The 26,070-nt window shown below is 46.0% G+C and overlaps 2 protein-coding genes across 2 annotated transcripts; one reads left to right on the forward strand and one right to left on the reverse strand.

Moving 5' to 3' along the window:
• Window positions 1–21,114: 21,114 nt before the first annotated feature.
• LOC126567312 (uncharacterized) lies at window positions 21,115–22,799 on the reverse strand. Its single transcript, XM_050223538.1, has 2 exons — window positions 21,201–22,799; window positions 21,115–21,135 (listed from the first exon to the last, which is right to left on the reverse strand). The coding sequence occupies exons 1-2, from the start codon at window positions 22,797–22,799 to the stop codon at window positions 21,115–21,117; spliced, it is 1,620 nt and encodes a 539-aa protein (XP_050079495.1).
• A 1,263-nt stretch (window positions 22,800–24,062) lies between these two features.
• LOC126567313 (uncharacterized) lies at window positions 24,063–25,107 on the forward strand. Its single transcript, XM_050223541.1, has 3 exons — window positions 24,063–24,137; window positions 24,208–24,449; window positions 25,018–25,107. The coding sequence occupies exons 1-3, from the start codon at window positions 24,095–24,097 to the stop codon at window positions 25,105–25,107; spliced, it is 375 nt and encodes a 124-aa protein (XP_050079498.1). The 5' UTR covers window positions 24,063–24,094.
• Window positions 25,108–26,070: the final 963 nt, after the last annotated feature.

Raw genomic sequence — 26,070 nt, forward strand, 5'->3', positions numbered from 1 at the left:
CCCAAATTGCCAGGAAGCAGCCCAAGAAAAAGCGATCTCCCCGGACCGAAGCCCCTCTGGAAAGCTTGGCTTTTCCAATCGGGGGTTCTCCGAAAACCCCTACCCCGTCCTTTTCCGAGATCCTAGAGTCCCTCCTCATGACCCTCAACCTCCCGCAGCACCTGCACATGATCGCTACTTGGGCCCTTCCTTTCCTGAAGGGGATGATCAAACAGTGGCTTGCCCAATGGCCATGCTTAAGCATGATGGTCCGATTGGACGATTAATTCCTCCAAGGGCTACCAGCTTACAGTGGAATTGTAGAAGTTTGCTAGGCAAGCTAGACTCCTTTAAAGCATTAGTGGGCGAGCACAACTGCGATGTGTTCGCCCTCTGTGAAACTTGGCTATCGGAAGAAATTAATCTTACCTTCCCTGGATATAATATAATCCGTGAAGATCGCATTACAAGGGGTGGGGGAATACTGATTGGTGTAAGAAAGAGTCACGCTTTCAACAGAATACCTACCCCTAGGCAAGAAATTATCGAAACTGTCGCAGTCAAGGCAAAACTTGGCGATCTTCACGTGACAATTGCATCCATTTATATCCCCCCGATAGCCAACAATGAAAAAGAAAAACTTTAAAAGTTCAGAGAGGATCTCGGAAATTTAGCAGCGGTCTTGCCTGGACCACTTTTGATCCTGGGAGATTTTAACTCCCATGAATCGAATGGGGCTGCGATAAGGATGACATTCGCGCTCCAATTATCCGAGACATCTGCGACAGATTTGGGTTTTCAATCCTCAACTCAGGAGAGGCAACTAGGATGCAGACACCTAAGAGTAGGGCGAGTGCACTGGACCTGTCTTTATGTCCATCAGCGATGGCCCTGGATTTTAGTTGGAAGGTGATCCAGGACCCTATCGGCAGTGACCACTTGCCGATAGAAATTTCCTACATCAAGGGAGGATGTCCAGGAGGTGGAATCCCCGTTAAATGTGACTTAACGAGGAACATCGACTGGACGAGATACGGTGAATTAGTAGCAGCTTCGCTTTCTCTTGACTTGGAAGATTTGTCTCCAGTTCAGGGGTACGAAAAACTTGTTTCAGTTATAAACAAGTGCGCTCTTCAAGCCCAAACCAGGCGCTCCCACCAAGCAAGGACATTCAAAAAACCTCCCTGTTACGGTCCAAATGGAGTTGGTCGGTTTTTTACAGTTGTTACGTTTTTATTTTAACTATTTTAGCAAAGAAATTTACGAAAAAGCTAAAAAATGGGTCCGAACTCGTCCACGGCGCTAGCTCGACTGACCCGGCTTCTTTCCCTCTCTTTCGTCTCTCTCTCTCTCTCTCTCTCTCTCTCTCTCTCTCTCTCTCTCTCTCTCTCTCTCTCTCTTTTCGCTCCCAAACTATGCGCCTACCCAACTAACATATTCAGTCCGGGTGACATCTGTCATCCGAACATCCCCCCGACCGTAACCCAGTATACCCTTACTGGCGTTACTTTCTACTGTACTTCTAGTACAGCAAGATGATGTACTGCTCGCTTGAACCTTCCGTTCTGTGTACGCACCCATGCTTGACGTACCCGTCCGTCTCCTGCCTTTATAACCTGTTCAACAATTCCACGCACCCATTGTTTCCTACATTTTCCATCTACCACATAAACTAAGTCGCCTACTTCCAATGATCGACTATCCCAGAACCACTTTTTTCTTTGATTCAGTGTGGGCGCATACTCCTTTACCCATTTTTCCCACATCAAATCTGCAAGTGGCTGGGATCTCGCGTATGTATCGCGCATTGCTATTTTAGGGTTAGTAGGGGGACTAACTCGCTCATCTCTACCATACATTACGCGCAAAAAATTATTAGGCGTTAGTGTTTCTTCGTCACTACCGTGTTGTGACACCGTTACTAGTGGTCTGGAATTGATGATATCTTCTGCTTCAAGAATACTGGTGTGCAGAATCTCGTCCGTAAGACGCCGCCCATCGTCGACGGCCTTGAGAATGTCCTTCACTGATCGTACGAGACGTTCCCACACCCCTCCCATATGGGGTGCTGCAGGAGGATTAAACGTCCATTTGGTCCTCGCGCTCGTCATCTGATCCGCACAAACCTCGTCAATCGCGCTGGCTATCTGCTTGCTGGCACCTTGAAAATTGGTGCCATTATCCGACAGAAATTCCATTGGCCAGCCTCTACGACAGACGAAACGCCGAATCGCCATCATGCAGGACTGCGTAGTCAGCTCACTGGCCACTTCGAGATGAACTGCTCGCACTACCAGGCAGGTAAAAAGCACGACCCAGCGTTTCTCCACACGTCTTCCAACGGTCACGGTAAAGGGTCCAAGATAATCCACTCCAGTAAAACTGAAAGGTCTTAAAAAAGGAGTTAGACGTTGAACAGGTAAAGGCGCCATCCTAGGCACCATCGGTCGGTTCCGGTGCACCTTACACCACACACAGGCTGACGACACTCTTCGAACTGTACTGTCCAGATGTATTATGTAGTACGTACGACGGAGCTCGTTCTTTACTGCATCGCGGTACCCGTGTCCGTTTCTCTCGTGGTAATGACGTACGATGGACTCAGTAATCGGATGCTTGTCTGGTAGGATTACTGGGAAACGTAGACTAAATGGAAGGAACTCGGCTCGTTCAGTTCGCCCTTCCATGCGGATAAGTCCGTCCTCATCTATTAATGGAGATAGCTTGTAGAGTGGACTACCTTTGTCGATAGTCATCCATTGACTTGTGGGGTGACCTATATTTTTAGTCAACACCTTTATCTCATCCAAAAAGCAATCACGCTGTGCCATCTTCAACAATAACTTCTCAGACTTTTCGTACTCGTGCTGTAGAAAAGGAGTCCATTTTGTATCCACTTTCGTCTTTAGGTGCAGTCGCCAATGATTCTCCTTCGCTCGCAGCGTTTCAAGAGGTTCTCCTTTCGCTTTTCTGCGACAGTTGGAGATAAATCGTAGTACGCATGCCAATGTTCGAACCAGTACTGTCCACTTGGATATTCGACTGGCATCTATAAGTGTTTCATGTACAGCCACATCGTGTATCAGCAAATGTACTCGCATCTCCTCTGCGGTATTAAGCTCCGGTTTCTGTTGAGGTGGCCATTCGATTTCCTTCTCTCTCATAAAAGAAGGTCCATAGATCCAAACACTTTCATTTATAGGGCTGCTGGACTTTCCCCATTTAGTGATCACGTCTGCTACGTTTTCACTCGAAGGCACCCAACGCCAGTCCTCTACGCTGCTATGGCTGAGAATCTCTCCCACTCTGAGTCCTACGAATTGTTTGTATCGTCGAATGTCGGATCTGATCCAGGACAGCACTACTTTGGAGTCTGTCCAGAAAAATTTACTCGTTATTACCAGATTATGGGACTCAACAATGGTTCTAGCCAGTCGTATACCCAGTACTGCCGCCTGAAGCTCTAAACGCGGCACCGACATCGGTTTAAGTGGTGCAACTTTCGACCGACTCATCACCAACGAACAGCATATTTCGCCATGCACAATTGCTCTTAGGTAAGCCACACATCCAAAGGCTGTTTCGCTAGCATCTGTGAAGATATGAAGCTGGATGTTTGATACGTCTGTAGATCTTGAATCTCCGAAATAACATCGAGGTATCTGTAACGATTTTAGACTCATTAATAACTTCAACCACAACATCCACTTCCTATATGATTCGGCGTCTATGATTGTATCCCAATCACATCCCGATCGCCACAAATCTTGTATGAGCATTTTTCCTCGTATTGTTACTGGTGTAATGAAGCCCATAGGATCGAATTGAGCCATAACTACACTCAATACGACACGTTTTGAAGGATGGATGATTCCGGTGATGTATTTGCTCATTTGTGGCTCAGATGTGGTTTCAAAGCAGAAGACATCCTCTTCAGATCTCCAGCATATTCCCAGTACACGATCGATTATTTATTCTTTATTATCCGTAAACCGGAGGGTCGACGTCGACTTCTGTTCTTTCATAGCTTCCAGGAATTTCACACTATTGGAAACCCAATTTCGTATGTGAAATCCTCCACGCGAGTGTACGTACCTGACATCTCTTGCCAAATCGATTGCTTCACCAACGCTGTTTGTACTGTCGTAATAATCATCGACGTAGTGATTCTCGATGATCGCTGACACTGCCTTGGGAAATTGTTCGGCGAACTCCCCTGCGTTCAAGTTCTTCACGTACTGTGCCGAGCATGGAGAGCAGGTAGCCCCAAAGGTGGCAACGTCCATGATGTACACGCGAGGTTCTCCGCTGAACTTTCTTCCGAACAAAAATCTCTGGGCATTTTTATCTTTCTCGCATATCCGCAGCTGATGAAACATCTCCTTTATGTCTCCTCCAAACGCTATAGGTTTCTCACGGAACTTACAGATGATCTTAGGTAGCGGAACCAACAGGTCCGGTCCTTTAAGCAGTTGAGAGTTTAAAGATACCCCGTCTACAGATGCTGCTGCATCCCACACAAGCCGTATCTTGTCTGGCTTCTTCGCATGCTGTACCACATTCAATGGTAAGTACCACACTGGATCACTGGAACTCTCGGTTAGCTCCACATCCCCTAGCTCATGAGCGTATTCTTTGTCCTGATACTCTTGTATCATCCGACATACCGCATTGTTCAGGTCTGGTTTCTTACCGAGCTTTCTTGACAACTGCATCATTCTTTTCTCCGCCATAGGGTAGCTATCGGGAAGTTTTCGAACATCGTCACGCCACAGCAAGCCAGTTTCGAAACGATTTCCTACTCGACATGTAGTTTTCTCAAGTATCTCTCTGGCTCGTTGGTCATCGTTTGCTATAGGCGGTTTATAGTTATCGCTTCGAAGCTCTTCCAGCTGGTACTGTTGTTTCATCATATCATGCAGCTGTCTGTTGTCCCAAGACTGGATTTGGTGTATATTTACGGGAGCATTATACTTTTTACGATTTCCATCGATACCGTACACGGTCCATCCAAGCTTGGACCTTACAGCTATCGGTTCACCACGGTTGCCGATTCGAGTCTCTAAAGCTGCAAACAATTCTATGTTATCCAGTCCGATAATCATAGATGGCGCTTCGTTTGGTTGATCTACTATTGGAACGTCAGATAGATGTTTGTATCTCTTAATCACCTCAGCTACTGACATTTTCGGCTTTGGCAGCATAAGCTCAGATACTGTTCTAACGTTTAATAGATTCCACTTCTCTGACGAACCTTGGGCTGAAGCCTTCAACGAAAGCCTCATGGATTTATCTTCTTCGCGCCTGATGTTCTTCGTCCACGAAATAATCAGCGGCTCAGTTGGTCCAGTAACCTTCAACCTCTTAGAAACTTCGGCATCCAACAATGTTCCCGAAGAACCTTCGTCTATGAAAGCGATGACATCAACACTGTTTTGTTCGGCATACAAAGTGATCGGCATCGTTCGGTAAATGATAGTACCAGTGCCTTCTGTTTCTGAGTGGACCTGTAGACTCTCTTCTGCACAGTGGAGTAATGTATGATGTCTACCATAACACCCTTCTACCCGACATTTGTAAATAGTTTTACACTTACCGCAACAGAAACGGGTCAGACACAACTTACATAGTTTAAGCTTCTCCAGCGTTGCTAGACGATCGGTGAGAGTCATTGCTTTAAACTGTCCACATTCCTTGAAGGTATGACCCGGTGCGCTACATATCCAACAGGTCATTTTGGTCAAGCTGGCTCCTTTGTCCCGCAAGTCATGCATATGGTTACGAATTTGGGCTGCATTCGATTTCATCGGCTTCGGGCGTTGTCTTGGAGTATCCCATCTTCCTGGTTTTTGGTTGCTCACTGGTGTGTAATCAGCTACTTCAGAAACATCGTCCATTACGGTTTGAATATAGTTTCCAAACCTTGTCAGAATGCTGTCGGTCTTATCTCGTTTGAAGCGAACCCACTCAACCTGGAATCTCGGGGGAAGCTTTTCAACAAGCTCTTCTACTAGCAATGGATTGTTCAGGTGGTCTTTCATATCGCTAGCTACCAGGTGGTCACACATTTGCTTCACTCTAATACCGAAAGTGATGAAACTCTCCAAACGATTTTCTGTTGGTGACGGTGTTTCATGGATTTTCTGCAGTAAAGATTTCAATAACTTTCTTGGTCTTCCAAAAAGATTTTCCAGCTCTTTTATTACACTCGGTACTGAATCAGGGTAGATTAGCCTGCCTTTCACTGCCTCCAGTGCATCTCCTCCCAGACTGTCCATCAAACGCTTCATATTCTCAATATTGGAAAGCCCACAAGCCTCAGTTGTTGCTCTAAAGCTGCTTATGAACAATGGCCACATATCAGGTTCTCCGCAAAACTTCGGAAGAGTCATACAAATGGTGTTCCGAGTCGACATTTGTTCCTTTGTTATGCACTCTGAAGCCTGTTTTATCGCCTTTGGTTTTGCTTCCACTTCAGCGTTCAAAGATTCCACTAACTCCCGAAGTTCCTTTTGATGTTGCCTTTTCAACTCGATCAGCTCCTTCCGCAATGCCATTTCAGTAGCGTGTTTCGCTTTCTCATCTTCAATCAGATGCTCGAAAACTGTCACATCTCGTTCGCTATTTCCGTTATCGAGGGATTCTAAAGAAACATTAGCTGCTGAAGAATCGGTCTCTTGCGCATCTGCTACTTCTGCAGCTGCAATTTGAGCATTCATTTTTTGCGCCTTCCCTGTTGATTTTCGTGTTTTCGGCATTGTTCAAACTCAACGATCAGTAAAGTATTTCTGGAAATTCACTACGCTTCGCAGTCTATGCACACAATCGTAACGTTCACCCGAATTTCGGCAGAGTTATCGAACACACACAATCACACAACAATACTTCGGCGTGTTGGCAAAACGCTACAAACTTTCAAGCTGCACAGCACACACCACCGTGATTCCTGTTCCGACGCGACTCTTCCGAGAACAGCACGAACTCACACACGTACGCACAGTACTATATTTGGCGTGTTGGTAAAAGCTATACACTTTCAAGTTGCACAGCAACGCGAAACCACGCGACCACCATGTACGATTCCTTTTCTAACGTTTCTCTTCCGAGGATCACACGAAATCACACACGGACACACTATACTTTTCGACGTGCTGGTAACAACGCTGTACACTCCTACGAGACGCACAACGTACACGACGACACTTTGTACAGTTCCCGCTCAAACGTGTCTTTTCCAAGGATCACACGATCTCACACACGGACGCACTATACTTATCGACGTGCTGGTAAAACACGTTGTGCGCTACTACAAGACGCGCAACGCACACGGCGACACTTTGTACAGTTCCCGCTCACACGTGTCTTTTCCAAGCATCACACGATCTCACACACGGACGCACTATACTTATCGACGTGCTGGTAAAACACGTTGTGCGCTACTACAAGACGCGCAACGCACACGGCGACACTTTGTACAGTTCCCGCTCAAACGTGTCTCTTCCAAGGATCACACGATCTCACACACGGACGCACTATACTTATCGACGTGCTGGTAAAACACGTTGTACCCTACTACAAGACGCACAACGCACACGACGACACTTTGTATAGTCTCTTGGTCCTATATTCTGAGTCCTTAGCGCCTTAAACTTTGGCCATTTTTAAGAATTGTTACGGTCCAAATGGAGTTGGTCGGTTTTTTACAGTTGTTTCGTTTTTATTTTAACTATTTTAGCAAAGAAATTTACGAAAAAGCTTAAAAATGGGTCCGAACTCGTCCACGGCGCTAGCTCGACTGACCCGGCTTCTTTCCCTCTCTTTCGTCTCTCTCTCTCTCTCTCTCTCTCTCTCTCTCTCTCTCTCTCTCTCTCTCTCTCTCTCTCTCTCTCTCTCTCTTTTCGCTCCCAAACTATGCGCCTACCCAACTAACATATTCAGTCCGGGTGACATCTGTCATCCGAACACTCCCACTCCTTGGTGGGACAAGGATTGCCAAGCGGCTTTTAATAAGAAGCGGGAGGCGTTTAAAGTATTCCGGGACACGGGCTCAAGGTCTTTATATGAAAAATATTAAGGACTGGAGAGATCGTGCAAAAACCTGTTGAAGGCGAAGAAAAAGGGCTATTGGCGTAGATACGTCAATAACCTAGACCCTTCCGCTTCACTTAATTCACTTTGGAGGATGGCTAGAAGGATGCGAAACAGCAATAACACTAACGAGAGCGAAAGCTTTTCTGGCGAGTGGCTAAATGAATTTGCCCACAAGCTTTGCCCTGATTTCGTTCCTGCGCAGAACTTTCATCAAAATGCGCCTGGCAGTGACCCTATCATGGACTCACCGTTCACTATGGTTGAACTATCGCTTGCTCTCCTTTCAAAAAAAAAAATCTTACCCAGGCCTGGATCAGATCTGCTACGAAAACTGAGATGGTAGTCTTTTCTCCTTTTAGCGATACGGGAAAAAACAGGGAGAAAAGAATATATGACCCGAAAATTGATGTCTTTTTATATGGTGAAAAGATATCAACATCCGACAATTTTCGATACCTTGGTGTATGGTTTAATTCAAGGCTAAACTGGAGTACTCATTTCACCGATCTGGTGCAAAAATGCAGTAAGAGAATCAACTTTCTAAGGACAGTCACAGGATTCTGGTGGGGCGCACATCCATCAGACGTCCTGAGACTGTATAAGACAACGGTACTGTCGCCACCGCAAAAAACATTATTAAAAAAATGCAGTCTTAGATGTTCGCTTGCCGTATCAAGCGAGCGGCAGATTGAAGTGTAGAATTGCTGACCGCGAACGGTCAGCAATAAAGACAAAGTAATATGTAAACGGGTAAATTGCTGCCTTCAATTTGGTGAGCAGTATTTAGAGATAGACAAATGCGACGAAAGGTAGGCGCGACAATAGGAAATAAGAAACTCATATGTAAAACTGCTGACCACGATCGGTCAGCAATAATTAGGTATAAAACGGAAACGCTATGAAATAAAGGGAGGCATTTTTCAACCCAAACGAAACGAGTCAAAACTTATTGCTCTCTAGTCGGCGTGACCTGCGCCTGTCTAGAGAAAAGCGCCGCGAGGTTAGCTTCGCGCACGCAACAGGTACTATCCGTATTGGAATATGGAAGCATATGCTTCCATTGGGCATCCAATACGTTGATTCTCAAGCTTGAAAGGCTACAGTACCGCTGTCTTAGACTCGCACTAGGGAGCATGAAATCCACACACAACATGTCCCTAGAAGTGATGACCGGAGTGATGCCGCACAAACTACGTTTTGAAATGCTGTCGCTTCGCCTTCTAGTCCGTTGTTCAGTATCAAATCCCTTGATAATAGAAAATTTTGAAGCGCTTCTAGAGACAGGTTCTAAGAGCAAAATCCTCAAGATTTATGAAGATTTTGTTGCCCTACAAGTGCATCCTAGCGCTCCACAGGCATTAAATCGTGCTGCCCTTCCTGAGAACTACAGTTCCATTTTAAAAACAGATTCTTCGATGCGCGAGGAAATTAAGACCATACCTAATGATCTTCGCCCGAGGGTAGTTCCGGGTATTTTCATGAATAAGTATGGTCATTTAGACCAAATAAGCCAGTACTACACTGATGGATCATCCTCTGAGGAGGGCACTGGCTTCGGTGTTTTTAGCGAGTCCACCGAGGCATTTTTCAAATTGAGGCAGCCATGTAGTGTTTACACCGCAGAGCTAGCCGCAATCTTGTACGCACTATCGATGATAGCAGCGAGACCTTCGGAGCAGTACTTCATCTTCACTGATAGCCTTAGTGCTATTGAAGCTCTGAGATCTCCGAAGGCTGTTAAGAGTCAGGATTTCCTCACCATAAAAATCATTGAACTGCTTGGCTCAATGTTCGATAAGGCGTATAGGATCTCGCTAATTTGGGTCCCTTCTCATTATGGAATTCCCGGCAATGAAAAGGCAGACTCACTTGCCAAAACAGGCGTCCAAGAAGGCGCTTTTTACGACCGACCGATCTCGGCCCAGGAGTTCCTTCGTTTCCCACAGCAACTTTTCCTGTCTCGCTGGCAGAGCATGTGGGAGGCGGATGAACTCGGGCGTTTTCTTTTCTCGATTTCTCTGCAAGTGTCCCTGCGGCCTTGGTTCGATGGGCTCTCTGTAGACCGGGCATTCATACGAATGATGTCTCGATTGATGTCGAATCATTTTGCGTTGAATGCTCATCTACAGCGTATAACTCTGGCTCAGACAAAAGTATGTGGCTGCGGTGACGGATTCCACGATGTGGATCACCTTCTGTGGTCCTGCGTGGAGTTTGAAACCGCAAGACCCTCCTTGTTGAGCGCAGTCGAGAATATCGGCAGACGACCGGGTACCGAAATTAGAGAAGTGTTGGCTACCAAGGACCTCCCTTACATGAGGACCATCTTCCGATTCGCCAGAGACTACGGTCTTGTCCTATGATTCCACATCCCAAGCATCCTTCCAATCCTTATTCGTATTCCCCCATTACTTTTTTGTTAAATGTTGTGTTGTCTATGTCTTAATTGTATTTTTTGTAGTGCCACGGGTGATCCGATGACTGGGCAACAGCACTCGAGGGTGATTCCAACACTGCCGTAAAAGGGAGGCAGGCGTTGTTGAAAGTGCAGTATTCTCCACTCCAGTCCAGTTTTTACACATTGAGTTTGACAGCGTTGGCGTCGGGTTCGGGGTGTTTGGCGGGCTCAGTCTCGGGAGTAGTGAAGTCGCTTTCGCTGCTGCGGGATAGAGCTTGTCGATCATCCTTTGATTGGACGTTGACTAGATTGAGCTTGGAATGTCATTGCTGGAATGCACTGGAGAGCACTGTACGCAGACAAATAAATGTTCGTGCTGTCTTAACGATGTTTATTTGTTCGTTACAGTCCAGACCATATCTTAAAGATTAACAATAGAACGGCCACAACACCACCAGAATTCGCATATAATGAACCTCCATCATCACAATAGCCACAGCAATAGTCCTGGACCATCAAAACGCACAACATCCACCAATAGATCGTCATCATCATCATCATCATCATCATCATCATCATCATCATCTTCATCATCATCACCCGGGATAAGGCAAAGAATAAGGAGGAAATGCCTTATCAATATAATTATTTTTTTTTTCAACACAAACGGTGTGAACAATACGGCACTGGACCGTCATAATTAATAATAAATAAATAAAATAAATAATGTGATACTTCTGAGAATTTTGAGGTTTTGAGAAATAATTGAGCAATCCTTGTTTTGTAAAAAAAAATTTTTAACAAATCTGATATTTTAAAATATATTATTAGAAAATTCTGAGAATTCTACGAATTCAGAGATTTCGAGAATTATGAAAAATCTAAGATATCTGGGAAATCTGCTGATTTTGACATTTCTGAACAATTTAGAGAAAAATTTTTTTGAGAAAATTCTTTGAATTCAGAGATTTCTGAGAATGCTGAGGATTCTGAAATTTCTAATAATTCTGAAATTTATGAGAATTCTGATATTCCTAAGTATTCTGCGATTCGAGAATAAAATTTGAAAACTCTGAGATTTGAAATTTGAGACAAAAAAACTGCTGGAAACTCAGAGAGTTTTGAGTATCCTGCGTATTCTGAGAATTCTGAGATTTCTGACATTTCAGAGATTTCTTAGAAATCTATGATTTTTCAAAAAAAATTGATAAACCTGAGAATTGAAAAAAATATGGTATAAAAAAGGCAAAAAAATTTATAAAATTCTGAGAATTTTGAGATTTTTAAGAATTCTGAGATTTGTGCAACAATTTTAAGACAAAGAATATAACACAGAAAAAATATCTGAAATTTCTGAGGATTCTGAGGAATTTATTACTTCTGAGAATTCTGAGATATCTTTGATTTCTGAGATTTCTGAGATTTCTGAGAGTTTTAAGATTTCTGAGATATCTGAGATTTGAGGTAAAAAATGAAGAAGTCTGAGATTTGAAAAAAATTAAAAAAAAAATTTTCAGTGAATTTGAGTCTTCTGAGATTTTTGAGGATTTTGAAAATCGTTAAAATTCTGAGATTGCTGAGATTTCTGAGACTTCTGACTTTCTAAGATTTCTTAGAAATCTAATATTTCTGAGATTTTTGAGATTTTAGAAAAAAATTGAGTAATCTGAGGTTTGAGCAAAACTTTTGAGAAAAAAAATTCTGGGAAATCAGAGTTTTCTGAGAATTCTGAGAATATTTACGTTTCTGAAAATTCTTAGAATCTGAGGTTTAAGATTTTTTTTGAGAAGTAAGACATTTAAAAAAAAAAAAGTTCAGTCTGCCTCCAGTTTCCATAGTGAGAGGACGTATTCCGCTCGGAAGCTTCTTTGTCTTTTTCGCATACGGCAGATAGTGGTTGTTGTTCTCGAGTGCGAATGCGTAGTCAACGCGATTACCCGTACGCACTTATCGGTGTCTCCGCCTTTCTCCTGTATTCGTGCAGAGAGTGTCCCGTTACTTCCATCGATCGAGTAGCAATCGACGTGTGTTCTTGTGGTGTGAGTGTGTGTATCGTTGCTGCTGATCGTTGCAAGCGATAAGCAAACGTATCGACGCAGCGTTATCGCATCGATCGGCGCTTGTAGCAGTCCTACTGTGTGTGTGTGTGTCTGTGAGTGAGTTTGTCTATTTGAGCATCTTGTGTCACGGTAAGTGTTATCCTTCCCTATACGCACCGTTGTCCCCGGCTCTACCATGGCGGTAGAGCAGGATGTCTCTGATTCGGATCGGGAGAATGATTCTTCCAGGGAGGTTAAACGAAAGCCTGGGTGCCCTAAGGCTAGCGAAAAAAATAGCGATCGACGAAAGACCTTCGACATCGAAGGCCGCATGTAGTAGTGCCACTTTGGCAAAGAATACCCAGGTGGCAAAAAGTGCCCCGCTGGCAAAGAGTGCCCCGCTGGTAGCATCCAACGAGCCGCTATCGGAACACCGAGCGCGTGCTTACCCGCCGTCGTGGGAGGGTAAGCCAATAGTGTATTTTATGCCGCGAGTTAAACAACTCGATGTAAGGACGATCGCGGCATCGTTATTTAAAAAGTACCCGGGCGTTGCCGATGTTTTTCGGATGCGCCCAAACAAGATCAGGGTTACCGCAAAGGACCGGGCTCAAGCCAACGTCATTGCGGCTGATCCAGAGTTTACGGAGCACTACCGGGTTTATATCCCCGGTAGTCTGGTTGAAGTGTCCGGCGTGATCCAGGACTTCGAATATCCTGAAGAGGATAATGTTAAATATGGCGTGGGCGCTTTTCAAGCCCCAGGTACGCCAAAAGTAAAAGTGCTCGAGGCAAAAAAGCTTTTTAAGCTTGACGCCTCAGCGAAGGAAGGGAAAAAATATGTTCCGACCTCCTCAATCAGGATCACGTTTGAGGGTACGATTCTTCCGCAGGCCCTCATTATTGAAGGTCTCCGGATACCGATCGACCGGCCATACGTGCCAAGGGTGGCCACCTGTTCGAAGTGCAGTCGGATCGGACATGCCGATCCGTTCTGCACTCGCAAAATATGCTGCGGAAAATGCAGAGGGGCGCATGCCACCGAGGAGTGCAAAGCCCCTTCTCAAAAATGCTCGCATTGTCGGGAGGACTGGCATGAGGTAGCTTTGTGCCCGGTGTACCGTAAATTGCAAAGGGAACAGACAAAAACGGTAGCTGAGAGGGCACGCGGCTCTTATAGCGACGCCCTTAAAGGTGTGAACGCGTCGAACCCTTTTGCAGTTTTGGATACAGCTGCAAATGGCGAGTCCAACCCAACTGCACCCGAAGAGATGCCTCTGAGATCAGCTAAGGCCACGATAGTATCTTATAAAAAGATACAACGGAAGGTGCTAAAAAAACAGTAAACCTTTGGCACAACAGCGTCTTGCTAAAGCAACATCCTCAGACCCAACTCGAGACGCTGATCCTTCTGCTCCCGCTCCTCAATCTGCCAGGAAGGAGCCCAAGAAGAAGCGATCCCCCCGGACCGAAGCCCCTCTGGAAAGCTTGGCTTTTCCAATCGGGGGTTGCCCGAAAACCCCTACCCCGTCCCTTTCCGAGATCCTAGAGTCCCTCCTCATGACCCTCAATCTCCCGCAGCACCTGCACATGATCGCTACTTGGGCCCTTCCTTTCCTGAAGGGGATGATCAAACAGTGGCTGGCCCAATGGCCATGCTTAAGCATGATGGCCCGATTGGACGATTAATTCCTCCAAGGACTACCATCTTACAGTGGAACTGTAGGAGTTTGCTTGGCAAGCTAGACTCCTTTAAAGCATTAGTGGGCAAGCACAACTGCGATGTGTTCGCCCTCTGTGAAACTTGGCTATCGGAAGAAATTAATCTTACCTTCCCGGGATATAATATAATCCGTGACGATCGCATTACAAGGGGTGGGGGAGTACTTTATTAGTGTTCGAAAGAGTCACGCTTTCAACAGAATACCTACCCCTAGACAAGAAATTATCGAAACTGTCGCAGTCAAGACAAAAATTAGCGATCTTCACGTGACAATTGCATCCATTTATATCCCCCCCATAGCCAACAATGAAAAAGAAAAAAATTGAAAAGTTCAAAAAGGATCTCGGAAATTTAGCAGCGGTCTTGCCTGGACCACTTTTGATCCTGGGAGATTTCAACTCTCACGGAGTCGATTGGGGCTGCGATAAGGATGACATTCGCGCTCCTATTATCCGAGACATCTGCGACAGATTTGGGTTTTCAATTCTCATCTCAGGAGAGGCAACTAGGATGCAGATACCTAAGAGTAGGGCGAGTGCACTGGACCTGTCTCTATGTCCATCAGCGATGGCCCTGGATTTTAGATGGAAGGTGATCCAGGACCCTATCGGCAGTGATCACTTGCCGATAGAAATTTCCTACATCAAGGGAGGATGTCCAGGAGGTGGAATCCCCGTTAAATGTGACTTAACGAGGAACATCGACTGGACGAGATACGGTGAATTAGTAGCCGCTTCGCTTTCTCTTGACTTGGAAGATTTGTCTCCAGTTCAGGAGTACGACAAACTTGTTTCAATTATAAACAAGTGCGCTCTTGAGGCCCAAACAAGGCGATCCCACCAAGCAAGGACATTCAAAAAACCTCCCACTCCTTGGTGGGACAAGGATTGCCAAGCGGCTTTTAACAAGAAGCGGGAGGCGTTTAAAGCATTCCGGGACACGGGCTCAAGGTCTTTATATGAAAAATATAAAGGACTGGAGAGATCGTGTAAAAACCTGTTGAAGGCGAAGAAAAAGGGCTATTGGCGTAGATACGTCAATAACCTAGACCCTTCCGCTTCACTTAATTCACTTTGGAGGATGGCTAGAAGGATGCGAAACAGCTATAACACTAACGAGAGCAAAAGCTTTTCTGGCGAGTGGTTGAATGATTTTGCCCACAAGCTTTGCCCCGATTTCGTTCCTGCGCAAAACTTTCATCAAAATGCGCCTGGCAGTGACCCTATCATGGACTCACCGTTCACTATGGTTGAGCTATCGCTTGCTCTTCTATCAAGCAAAAATTCTACCCCAGGCCTGGATCAGATCAACAGCAAACTGCTGCAAAATCTTCCCGACACGGGCAAGAAACGTCTGTTGAGAATCTTCAACAATATGTTGGAGTTCAACAGCGCCCGCAAGAATGGAGAGAAGTGAAAGTTGTCACTATTTTGAAGCCTGGCAAACCGCCATCAAGACACGATTCATATCGGCCAATATCGCTACTTTCGTGTCTGAGGAAACTCCTTGAAAGGATGATTCTCTTACGGTTAGAAGAATGGTTGGAAAAAAAAACAACCTTCTCTCAAGTACTCAGTTTGGTTTTCGAAACGCCAGGGGTACTAATGACTGTTTAGCGCTTTTGGTGACAGAAATTGAGCTTGCCCGTGCACGCAAGCAGAACATGGGGTCTATCTTCCTTGACATACAGGGGGCATTTGACTCAGTTTCTCCATACAAACTGAGTCAAAAGTTAGAAAATGCGGGCCTGGGACCAAAGTTGAATAACTTGTTATTCAACCTTTTGTCGGATAAAGTTATGAATTTCAACAATGGTCACGTGCAGTTAAAACGGACCAGTTTCCATGGACAAGCACAAGGGTCCTGCTTGAGCCCCCTGTTGTATAACTTTTATGTTAGTGAGATAGACTCTTGTCTAGCGCCAAACTGCAGTCTTAGACAATTGGCAGACGACGGCGTTATATCTGTTGCAAGCAGAGACGCCGACGAAATACAACTGGCTTTACAAACCACTCTGGATAATCTTTCCGAGTGGTCTGAAAACCTTGGTAACAAGTTCGCTGCTACGAAAACTGAGATGGTAGTCTTTTCTCCTTTTAGCGACACGGGAAAAAACAGGGAGAGAAGACTATATGACCCGAAAATTGATGTCTTTTTATATGGTGAAAAGATATCAACATCCGACAATTTTCGATACCTTGGTGTATGGTTTAATTCAAGGCTAAACTGGAGTACTCATTTCACCGATCTGGTGCAAAAATGCAGTAAAAGAATCAACTTTCTAAGGACAGTCACAGGATTCTGGTGGGGCGCACATCCATCAGACGTCCTGAGACTGTATAAGACAACGGTACTGTCGCCACCGCAAAAAACATTATTAAAAAAATGCAGTCTTAGATGTTCGCTTGCCGTATCAAGCGAGCGGCAGATTGAAGTGTAGAATTGCTGACCGCGAACGGTCAGCAATAAAGACAAAGTAATATGTAAACGGGTAAATTGCTGCCTTCAATTTGGTGAGCAGTATTTAGAGATAGACAAATGCGACGAAAGGTAGGCGCGACAATAGGAAATAAGAAACTCATATGTAAAACTGCTGACCACGATCGGTCAGCAATAATTAGGTATAAAACGGAAACGCTATGAAATAAAAGGAGGCATTTTTCAACCCAAACGAAACGAGTCAAAACTTATTGCTCTCTAGTCGGCGTGACCTGCGCCTGTCTAGAGAAAAGCGCCGCGAGGTTAGCTTCGCGCACGCAACAAATGGTGGCTCCAGAGAGGAACATCAAACTCTCCCTTTGACTCGTTTCCTTGGCCTAAGTTCTACGCCAGTTTGGTGAAGTGACTCACCTCGGACGGCCCGACAAAGTGTAACGCGTAAACCGTGAAAGTGCAAACGCAACGCTAAGTTCTGCCAACCGAAATCTACGCGATAAGTAAATCTACGGACCGCGCGAAAAGTGCGACAAATAACCGTGAATAGGGCGACCGCAGTTCGAGAACCAACTTCTACGCGATTTGAAGTATAAACGAACGGCCCGACAAGTGCAACGTGTAACCGTGAAAGTGCGACCGCTGCATGAAGTTCAGCCTAACAGTTCGTGAGTGTTCCGGTAAAAGTTCGGTATCAGTTCAAAAGACCGCAACGACGGCACAATAAGACCGCACAAGCGGCAAAGTAAGACCGCAAAGACGGCAAAATAAGACCGCAACGACGGCACAATAAGACCGCAACGACGGCATAATAACACCGCAACAGCGGCATGCAAGGACCGCATAGGCGGCAATCAAATCCAACCAAGCAGTGAGTGAGCAAGTCACGAACAGCGCAAAGTTGAGCGGACTGCTCAACGTGAACCGGTAGAAAAGTGAAGTATCGACCAGTAGGGTAAAAAAAAAAAAAAAAAAGTGAATAGTGCAGTGTCGGTAGAGCGGACGGCTCCACTTGCATCACGCGGACGTGGTAGAGCGGACGGCTCCAATTGCGTCTGGCGGACGAGGTAGAGCGGACGGCTCAACCTACAGCAGGCGGACGTGGTAGAGCGGACGGCTCAACCTAGATCGTGAAGTAGTAAACCATATTCACGTGGACGAACGGTCCAGCGAGCATCGCTTCGTGAAAGAACAACAGCTGAGGCGGAAGACTCCTCGGTGGACGTGCACCAAGAGACCAGAGAGTTTATAAAAAACTGAGTGAGTAAAATGGAATATAAAAATAATCCCAACGGTCACTGCAAGCTTTGCAGTGACCCAGACGAAAAGGCTAAGATGGTAGGATGTGTATTGTGCGACCGATGGTTTCACATCACTTGTTTAGGGATAAAATCTTCACAAAAAAACTAACAGTGCCCCAAATGCAAGGAGGGAGAATTAAAAAGAGATCGTACACGACAAGCGTTAAAGGACGCAGAAAAACTCTTAAGAGAGTTTAAGGACGAAAGAGACAGGGCACTGAAAAGGGAAGCTGAGGGGGATAAAGAAATAGAAAAGCTCAGAAAAACGTTGGAGGACGAACAAACAATAGAAACACAAGACACTAGCAACTCACGAGACGATATAAAAGAGCTGACAGAGAGTATAAGCTCAATGGTTAAGGCCTGGACAAATTCGTCAAAAAAGAGCCTAATCGAGCTTCCCATATTTGTTTTTTCCCATATATGTGAGAAAATCTCACTTAAATTACTGGCTGTAAAGTTTTCTTTGCCGAGAGAAAAAAAACCGTGATCACTTCGCGCCGTTCCTTTTGAGAGTGTGTATTCCTCTGTCAATTGAGTTCATTACAATTTACAAGTTCATTCCTAATTCTAAAGTTCATTTTGCTCTAGATGATTTCATGTAACTAACTTATCTAGTGCAATCCCTTTTCGTTCGTCATTGAAATATTTCATGAAACCTGAATTTAAACATTCCCGGCCACCAAAGAAGGAACTTCTTTTAATTCATGAAACTTATAGACATTCGCTACCCTGTGCTTTTAGCATCGATTTATAGCAGAGTGTGACCGTTGTGCTATCGATCGTTGATCGATTACTCTCTGTACCTGGGTGTTTGTTTACATTGCTAACGGAAGTGTGATTGCCTAACATTTGTCATACAAAGTTTAAGTATTGGGTAACAATGCGATTCTGGCCGTTGCTCGTACAATTTCCTTTCCTGCGGCTGTGCGTAGCGTTACAACTCTAACTATACCGTCCTTCCCTGGATGTAACGCTGTGATTCTTCCCATTGGCCACAAGGTAGGTGGAACATTATCTTCTTTAATGATCACCAGTTGACCTTCTTTTAGTGCTACCGGTGGCACTGAATATTGCTTCGCGCGAGCTTGAAGCTGCTGCAGGTATTCCGGATACCAACGCGACCATATACATTGAAGATGCTTTTGAATTAGCTGAAACTCCTTCAACCTGTTCGACGGAACCTGTCTTCTATCAACCTGTGGCACAGACAACATATTCGACCCTACCAAAAAATGACCGGGCGTGAGCGGTTCCATGTCTGAAGGCTCACTTGATAACGGAATCAGCGGTCGAGAATTCAAGCACTGTTCGACCTGTGCCAGCAGTGTAATCATGCCCTCCTGAGTGAGGCTCGTGCCTCCTAACGTGCTGATGATGTGTTGTTTCGCTGATCGTACCGCAGCCTCCCATAGCCCTCCAAAGTGTGGTGCCCGTGGTGGAATGAATTTCCACTGTATACCATCGTTGGCACACCAGTTGAAAATCTCATTGCGTTCGCGATCACTGCATTTAAGCATCTCATAAATGCGATGAAGCTCGTGTGCAGCTCCCTTGAATGTGGTGGTGTTATCCGAATGAAGTTCCGCGATCCTGCCCCTGCGAGCCACGAAGCGTCATAGTGTTGCCAAGAAGGCAGCGGTAGTGAGATCGCTCACTAGTTCAATGTGGACAGCCCTGGTTGCGAAGCACACAAAGATAGCAATGTACGCCTTTGTGGCACTTCGGTTGCGTACGGTCGACTTCAAGAATACTGGCCCACAGTAATCGATGCCACTCACCAAAAAGGGCCTTGTCGGTGAAACCCTTGAAGCAGGCAGGTCCGCGACGGATGGTTTCAACAGTATAGGGTTAACCTTGAAACATTTGTAACAGCGATGGAACACAGCTTTCGTTAAATTGCGTCCACCAATGATCCAGAACCGTTGACGAAGCATGGATAGTAATAGTTCTGGACCGGCATGCAAATATTTCTCATGGTATGCTGTTGCCAGTAAGACCGCCAGTTGATGTTTTGAAGAAAGTAGTATCGGATGCTTCGATGACTTTTCCATTTGTGCATGCCTAAGCCGGCCACCAACACGCATTATTCCGGACTGGTCGATGAATGGCGATAACCATTTTAGTCTCGAGTTACGGGGTAAGTCCTTACCATTTGCGATATCGAGTCGATCCTCCGAGAACGAATCTAGCTGGGATAGGTGGCATAACCGAATCTCAGCTTGATCCAACTCACGCACTGTCAGAGGTGGTACTGATGCGATGAGTTCCTGAATTGTGCTTGTTTGCTGAGATTTGTTTACTGCGTTTGCTGAGGAATTGCTCGAACGCATGCACCGAATGAAACGCAAACAATACGCTGTAGTTCTACGTAGTTTAAGGTAGGTAGAGAACCGCGCAAAAAAACCGTTGGTGAACTCATTTATGGTTGCCATTGCTGCGACTTGTACCTGAACTGTTCGTTCTTCTTCCGTTAACTCTACTTCTATTTCAGGATCTCCCTCAGGCCAACATTCTTCCGAGCTACTAAGCCAAACTGGCCCATGCCACCACCGGTGACATAATCGCAATTTGTCTGGAAGTAGACCACGTGATACATCGTCTGCTGGATTGTCCACACCAGGGACATGCCTCCAGCACTTTATCCTGGTCTCGGCCTGAATTTGTGCCACTCTATTGGCTACGAATGGCTTCCAGCGTCGCGGTGACGAATTTAGCCAATGCAGAACGGTCATCGAATCAGTCCAGCCGAATATTTCATATGAACCGTTGAGGGACTGACTGACCTTCTGGAACAGTTGCATTGCCAATGTTGCTGCACAAAGCTCTAACCTGGCGATTGAGTTAGTGTTTGCTAGTGACACAACCTTCGATTTAGCAGCCAAAAGATGTACCGAGATTTCTGAATGGCTTTCCGTTCTAAGGTAACAACAAGCACCATACGCTAATTGGGAAGCGTCCGCGAATAAGTGCAACTGCACGCTTGTTGCTTCTCTAAGTGATGCAAATCGAGGGATGCGCACTTCACGAAGTGAGTGTAGTTTGGAATGAAACGCCGTCCATTCCCTTTGAAGATGTGATGGTAGCTCACTATCCCAGTCCCAAGCCTTCCCGTTGGACTTCAGGGACCACAATTGTTGCATGAACAGTTTAGCAATGATGATGGTTGGACTAAGTAAGCCGAGTGGGTCGAAGATTCGGGCAATACACGACAAAGTTAGCCTCTTTGTCAAAACCGTTGATGCAGGTGGCAGATCAATACGGAACCGAAGCATGTCAACTGCTGGCTCCCACACGAGTCCCAGTGTTGATACAGATTGTGGATCTTGCCATTCGTGTGTTGGAAGAACTGCCAAATCTTCTGATGGGACACCTTTCAGTGCTTCCGGTGCGTTGGATGCCCACTTTTTTAATGAGAAGCCTGCCGAGTTAAGCATTCCCGTGATCTGGCTTCGCATCTCGATTGCATCGGCTACGTCTTCTGTTCCCGTTAGCAAGTCATCTACGTAGAAATCATGAAGAACTGCAGTCACTGCCTTTGGAAACTGTATTTGATGATCGTATGCAATTTGTTTTAAGGTTCGGGTTGCCAGAAATGGTGCGGATGCGGTGCCATAGGTTACCGTTTGTAATTGGAAGGTTTGAATAGGCTCTGTGGGATTGTATCTGTACCGAATACGAAGGTATCTTTGGTCGTCGTCATCATGGCGAATTTGGCGGTACATTTTTTCGACATCTGCTGATAGTGCTATCGCATGTGATCGAAATCGAACGATTATTGTGAACAGATCGTCCTGAATCACAGGCCCAACCAACAGTTTGTCGTTCAAAGAGTATCCAGAAGCCGATTTGCATGATGCATCGAATACTACTCGCACCTTTGTGGTTGTGCTCGTTTCCTTTACCACCGCGTGATGAGGAAGATAGTAGTGCTCGCCGGAATCATCGACTGGATCGGTAAGACGTTTCATGTGGCCGAGCTGTTCGTACTCCTTCATGAATTTGGTGTACTCTTCCTTCATTGTAGGGTTGCACATCAATCGACGTTCTACTGCTAGGAGCCGACGATCCGCGATCGCCTTGGACGCTCCTAAAACGATACTTGGATTAAAAGTCTGCGGTAAACGTACAACATACCTGCCCGATGTATCTCTTGTTGTAGTGGACACGAAATGCTTCTCGCAAGCATCTTCTTCCGCTGACAATGCTGGATCACCGCCAATCGTCTCGATTTCCCAGAATCGTTCCATAATCGAATCCAGCGAAGATGTACTGCTGCTAGCCAGGTGGCACAAATGCGAATCATGCGAAATGCCTGATGATGCATTGCCAGCAACAACCCAACCAAATGGCGTCTCTACAAGCCAAGGTTTCCCTTTGCCGAGGGAACGTTTCTTACCAGAATGGAGCTCCCAATACGTGTCTCCACCAATTATGACATCGATCTTGCCAGGCACATGGAACAAAGGATCCGCGAGTGGCAAGTCAGGGATTTTCCACGACGACGCATCGATAGGTGCCGTTGGAATTTGGAAGAATGGAGGGTCAACAACGAGCAACTCGAGTTGACAAGCATGCGTGTGGTTCCTAGATGCCACGGTTGCAACGATTGAACCCTTCACCTGTTGCACTTTGTTCCCGATGCTCGAGACCGACACGTTCACCTTGTTTCGAGGTGTCCCAAGCAGCTTCCGAGCTAGCGGCTCGGAGATGAAATTCGACATGGAGCCGGAGTCGAGGAGCGCCCGTGCCTCATGTCTCACACCATAATCGTCCACGATGTTCAGTAACGCGGTTTCCAAAAACACCATACCGTTATTGTTTTGCACTGCCATAGAAACTGTTGAATCCACCGCCGGAATATGCAGAAGCGTATGATGACGCTGACGACAAGTACGGCACGAATAATCCGACTTACACTGTTTAACCTGGTGTGAATCGCTTAAACAGTTCCAACACAAATGCTTCGACGACACAATTTCACGACGTTGCTGCACGTCCTTTCCGTTGAATACCGGACAGCTCCTTAAAAAGTGACTGTCAACACACTGCATCGGACACTTATTGGTTGCAGTACCGGGGGGAGATGACCGCGAGGAAATTGCGTTTGTTATAGATCTACGTGGAGCAGCAGAACGTAGTTTGCCGGCCACCTTACTCTCACTTTCGGTCGAAACACTCGCGAAGTTATTAGTCGATTTAAAGATTTGTATTCGGTCCTGTACAAACTCGATGACGTCTCTATAACGATCTTTCGTGAAATGCACTGAGTGTTTCTCCCACGCTAATAGGGTAGCACGATCCAACTTCATCAACAGCATGTTGGATAACGGTGTGTCCCACGAATCTACTGGCTCGTTCAGTTTCACAAAACCGTTCACGTAACGCGAAAATTCGTCCACTAAGCTGGTAAGTTTTATCACACACTCCGATTGCACCCCGGGAAGATGGTGTAGCTTACGATAATATTCCCGTACGAGCAACCGCGGATTGTCATATCGTTTTAGAAGCGCGGACCAAGTCACTGAGTAGTTATCTGCCGTTAACTGCGTATGTTAAATATTCCAACTTTGCAATCGATGGAAGCTCCGGTGAGGCATCGATCATCGCGATGAAGCGGTCACGAAACGACAGCCATTTCGTCTGATCCCCATCGAAAGATGGCAGTTCGATTTTTGGAAGGCTCAGATGTGGCGCGTTGGGCCTACCAAACGCGAGCGTGGAAGAGGCCATGCCTGACGTATCGTTCAAAGAACTTTCGTCCCTTGGAAGCCTTTCCCGCAGAAAAGCCTTCAGCTTCCTGCACCGCTCCTCAACGTTGATTCGCTCGATGATGCATTGTTTGTAATTGGAAGGTTTGAATAGGCTCTGTGGGATTGTATCTGTACCGAATACGAAGGTATCTTTGGTCGTCGTCATCATGGCGAATTTGGCGGTACATTTTTTCGACATCTGCTGATAGTGCTATCGCATGTGATCGAAATCGAACGATTATTGTGAACAGATCGTCCTGAATCACAGGCCCAACCAACAGTTTGTCGTTCAAAGAGTATCCAGAAGCCGATTTGCATGATGCATCGAATACTACTCGCACCTTTGTGGTTGTGCTCGTTTCCTTTACCACCGCGTGATGAGGAAGATAGTAGTGCTCGCCGGAATCATCGACTGGATCGGTAAGACGTTTCATGTGGCCGAGCTGTTCGTACTCCTTCATGAATTTGGTGTACTCTTCCTTCATTGTAGGGTTGCACATCAATCGACGTTCTACTGCTAGGAGCCGACGATCCGCGATCGCCTTGGACGCTCCTAAAACGATACTTGGATTAAAAGTCTGCGGTAAACGTACAACATACCTGCCCGATGTATCTCTTGTTGTAGTGGACACGAAATGCTTCTCGCAAGCATCTTCTTCCGCTGACAATGCTGGATCACCGCCAATCGTCTCGATTTCCCAGAATCGTTCCATAATCGAATCCAGCGAAGATGTACTGCAGCTAGCCAGGTGGCACAAATGCGAATCATGCGAAATGCCTGATGATGCATTGCCAGCAACAACCCAACCAAATGGCGTCTCTACAAGCCAAGGTTTCCCTTTGCCGAGGGAACGTTTCTTACCAGAATGGAGCTCCCAATACGTGTCTCCACCAATTATGACATCGATCTTGCCAGGCACATGGAACAAAGGATCCGCGAGTGGCAAGTCAGGGATTTTCCACGACGACGCATCGATAGGTGCCGTTGGAATTTGGAAGAATGGAGGGTCAACAACGAGCAACTCGAGTTGACAAGCATGCGTGTGGTTCCTAGATGCCACGGTTGCAACGATTGAACCCTTCACCTGTTGCACTTTGTTCCCGATGCTCGAGACCGACACGTTCACCTTGTTTCGAGGTGTCCCAAGCAGCTTCCGAGCTAGCGGCTCGGAGATGAAATTCGACATGGAGCCGGAGTCGAGGAGCGCCCGTGCCTCATGTCTCACACCATAATCGTCCACGATGTTCAGTAACGCGGTTTCCAAAAACACCATACCGTTATTGTTTTGCACTGCCATAGAAACTGTTGAATCCACCGCCGGAATATGCAGAAGCGTATGATGACGCTGACGACAAGTACGGCACGAATAATCCGACTTACACTGTTTAACCTGGTGTGAATCGCTTAAACAGTTCCAACACAAATGCTTCGACGACACAATTTCACGACGTTGCTGCACGTCCTTTCCGTTGAATACCGGACAGCTCCTTAAAAAGTGACTGTCAACACACTGCATCGGACACTTATTGGTTGCAGTACCGGGGGGAGATGACCGCGAGGAAATTGCGTTTGTTATAGATCTACGTGGAGCAGCAGAACGTAGTTTGCCGGCCACCTTACTCTCACTTTCGGTCGAAACACTCGCGAAGTTATTAGTCGATTTAAAGATTTGTATTCGGTCCTGTACAAACTCGATGACGTCTCTATAACGATCTTTCGTGAAATGCACTGAGTGTTTCTCCCACGCTAATAGGGTAGCACGATCCAACTTCATCAACAGCATGTTGGATAACGGTGTGTCCCACGAATCTACTGGCTCGTTCAGTTTCACAAAACCGTTCACGTAACGCGAAAATTCGTCCACTAAGCTGGTAAGTTTTATCACACACTCCGATTGCACCCCGGGAAGATGGTGTAGCTTACGATAATATTCCCGTACGAGCAACCGCGGATTGTCATATCGTTTTAGAAGCGCGGACCAAGTCACTGAGTAGTTATCTGCCGTTAACTGCGTATGTTAAATATTCCAACTTTGCAATCGATGGAAGCTCCGGTGAGGCATCGATCATCGCGATGAAGCGGTCACGAAACGACAGCCATTTCGTCTGATCCCCATCGAAAGATGGCAGTTCGATTTTTGGAAGGCTCAGATGTGGCGCGTTGGGCCTACCAAACGCGAGCGTGGAAGAGGCCATGCCTGACGTATCGTTCAAAGAACTTTCGTCCCTTGGAAGCCTTTCCCGCAGAAAAGCCTTCAGCTTCCTGCACCGCTCCTCAACGTTGATTCGCTCGATGATGCATGCTTCGATCGCTTCGTTGCTGTCGTCGAGCTCCTCCAGCTTTGCTACTGCA

The sequence above is a fragment of the Anopheles maculipalpis genome, chromosome 2RL (assembly GCF_943734695.1).
Source record: "Anopheles maculipalpis chromosome 2RL, idAnoMacuDA_375_x, whole genome shotgun sequence".
Lineage (NCBI taxonomy): Eukaryota > Metazoa > Arthropoda > Insecta > Diptera > Culicidae > Anopheles > Anopheles maculipalpis.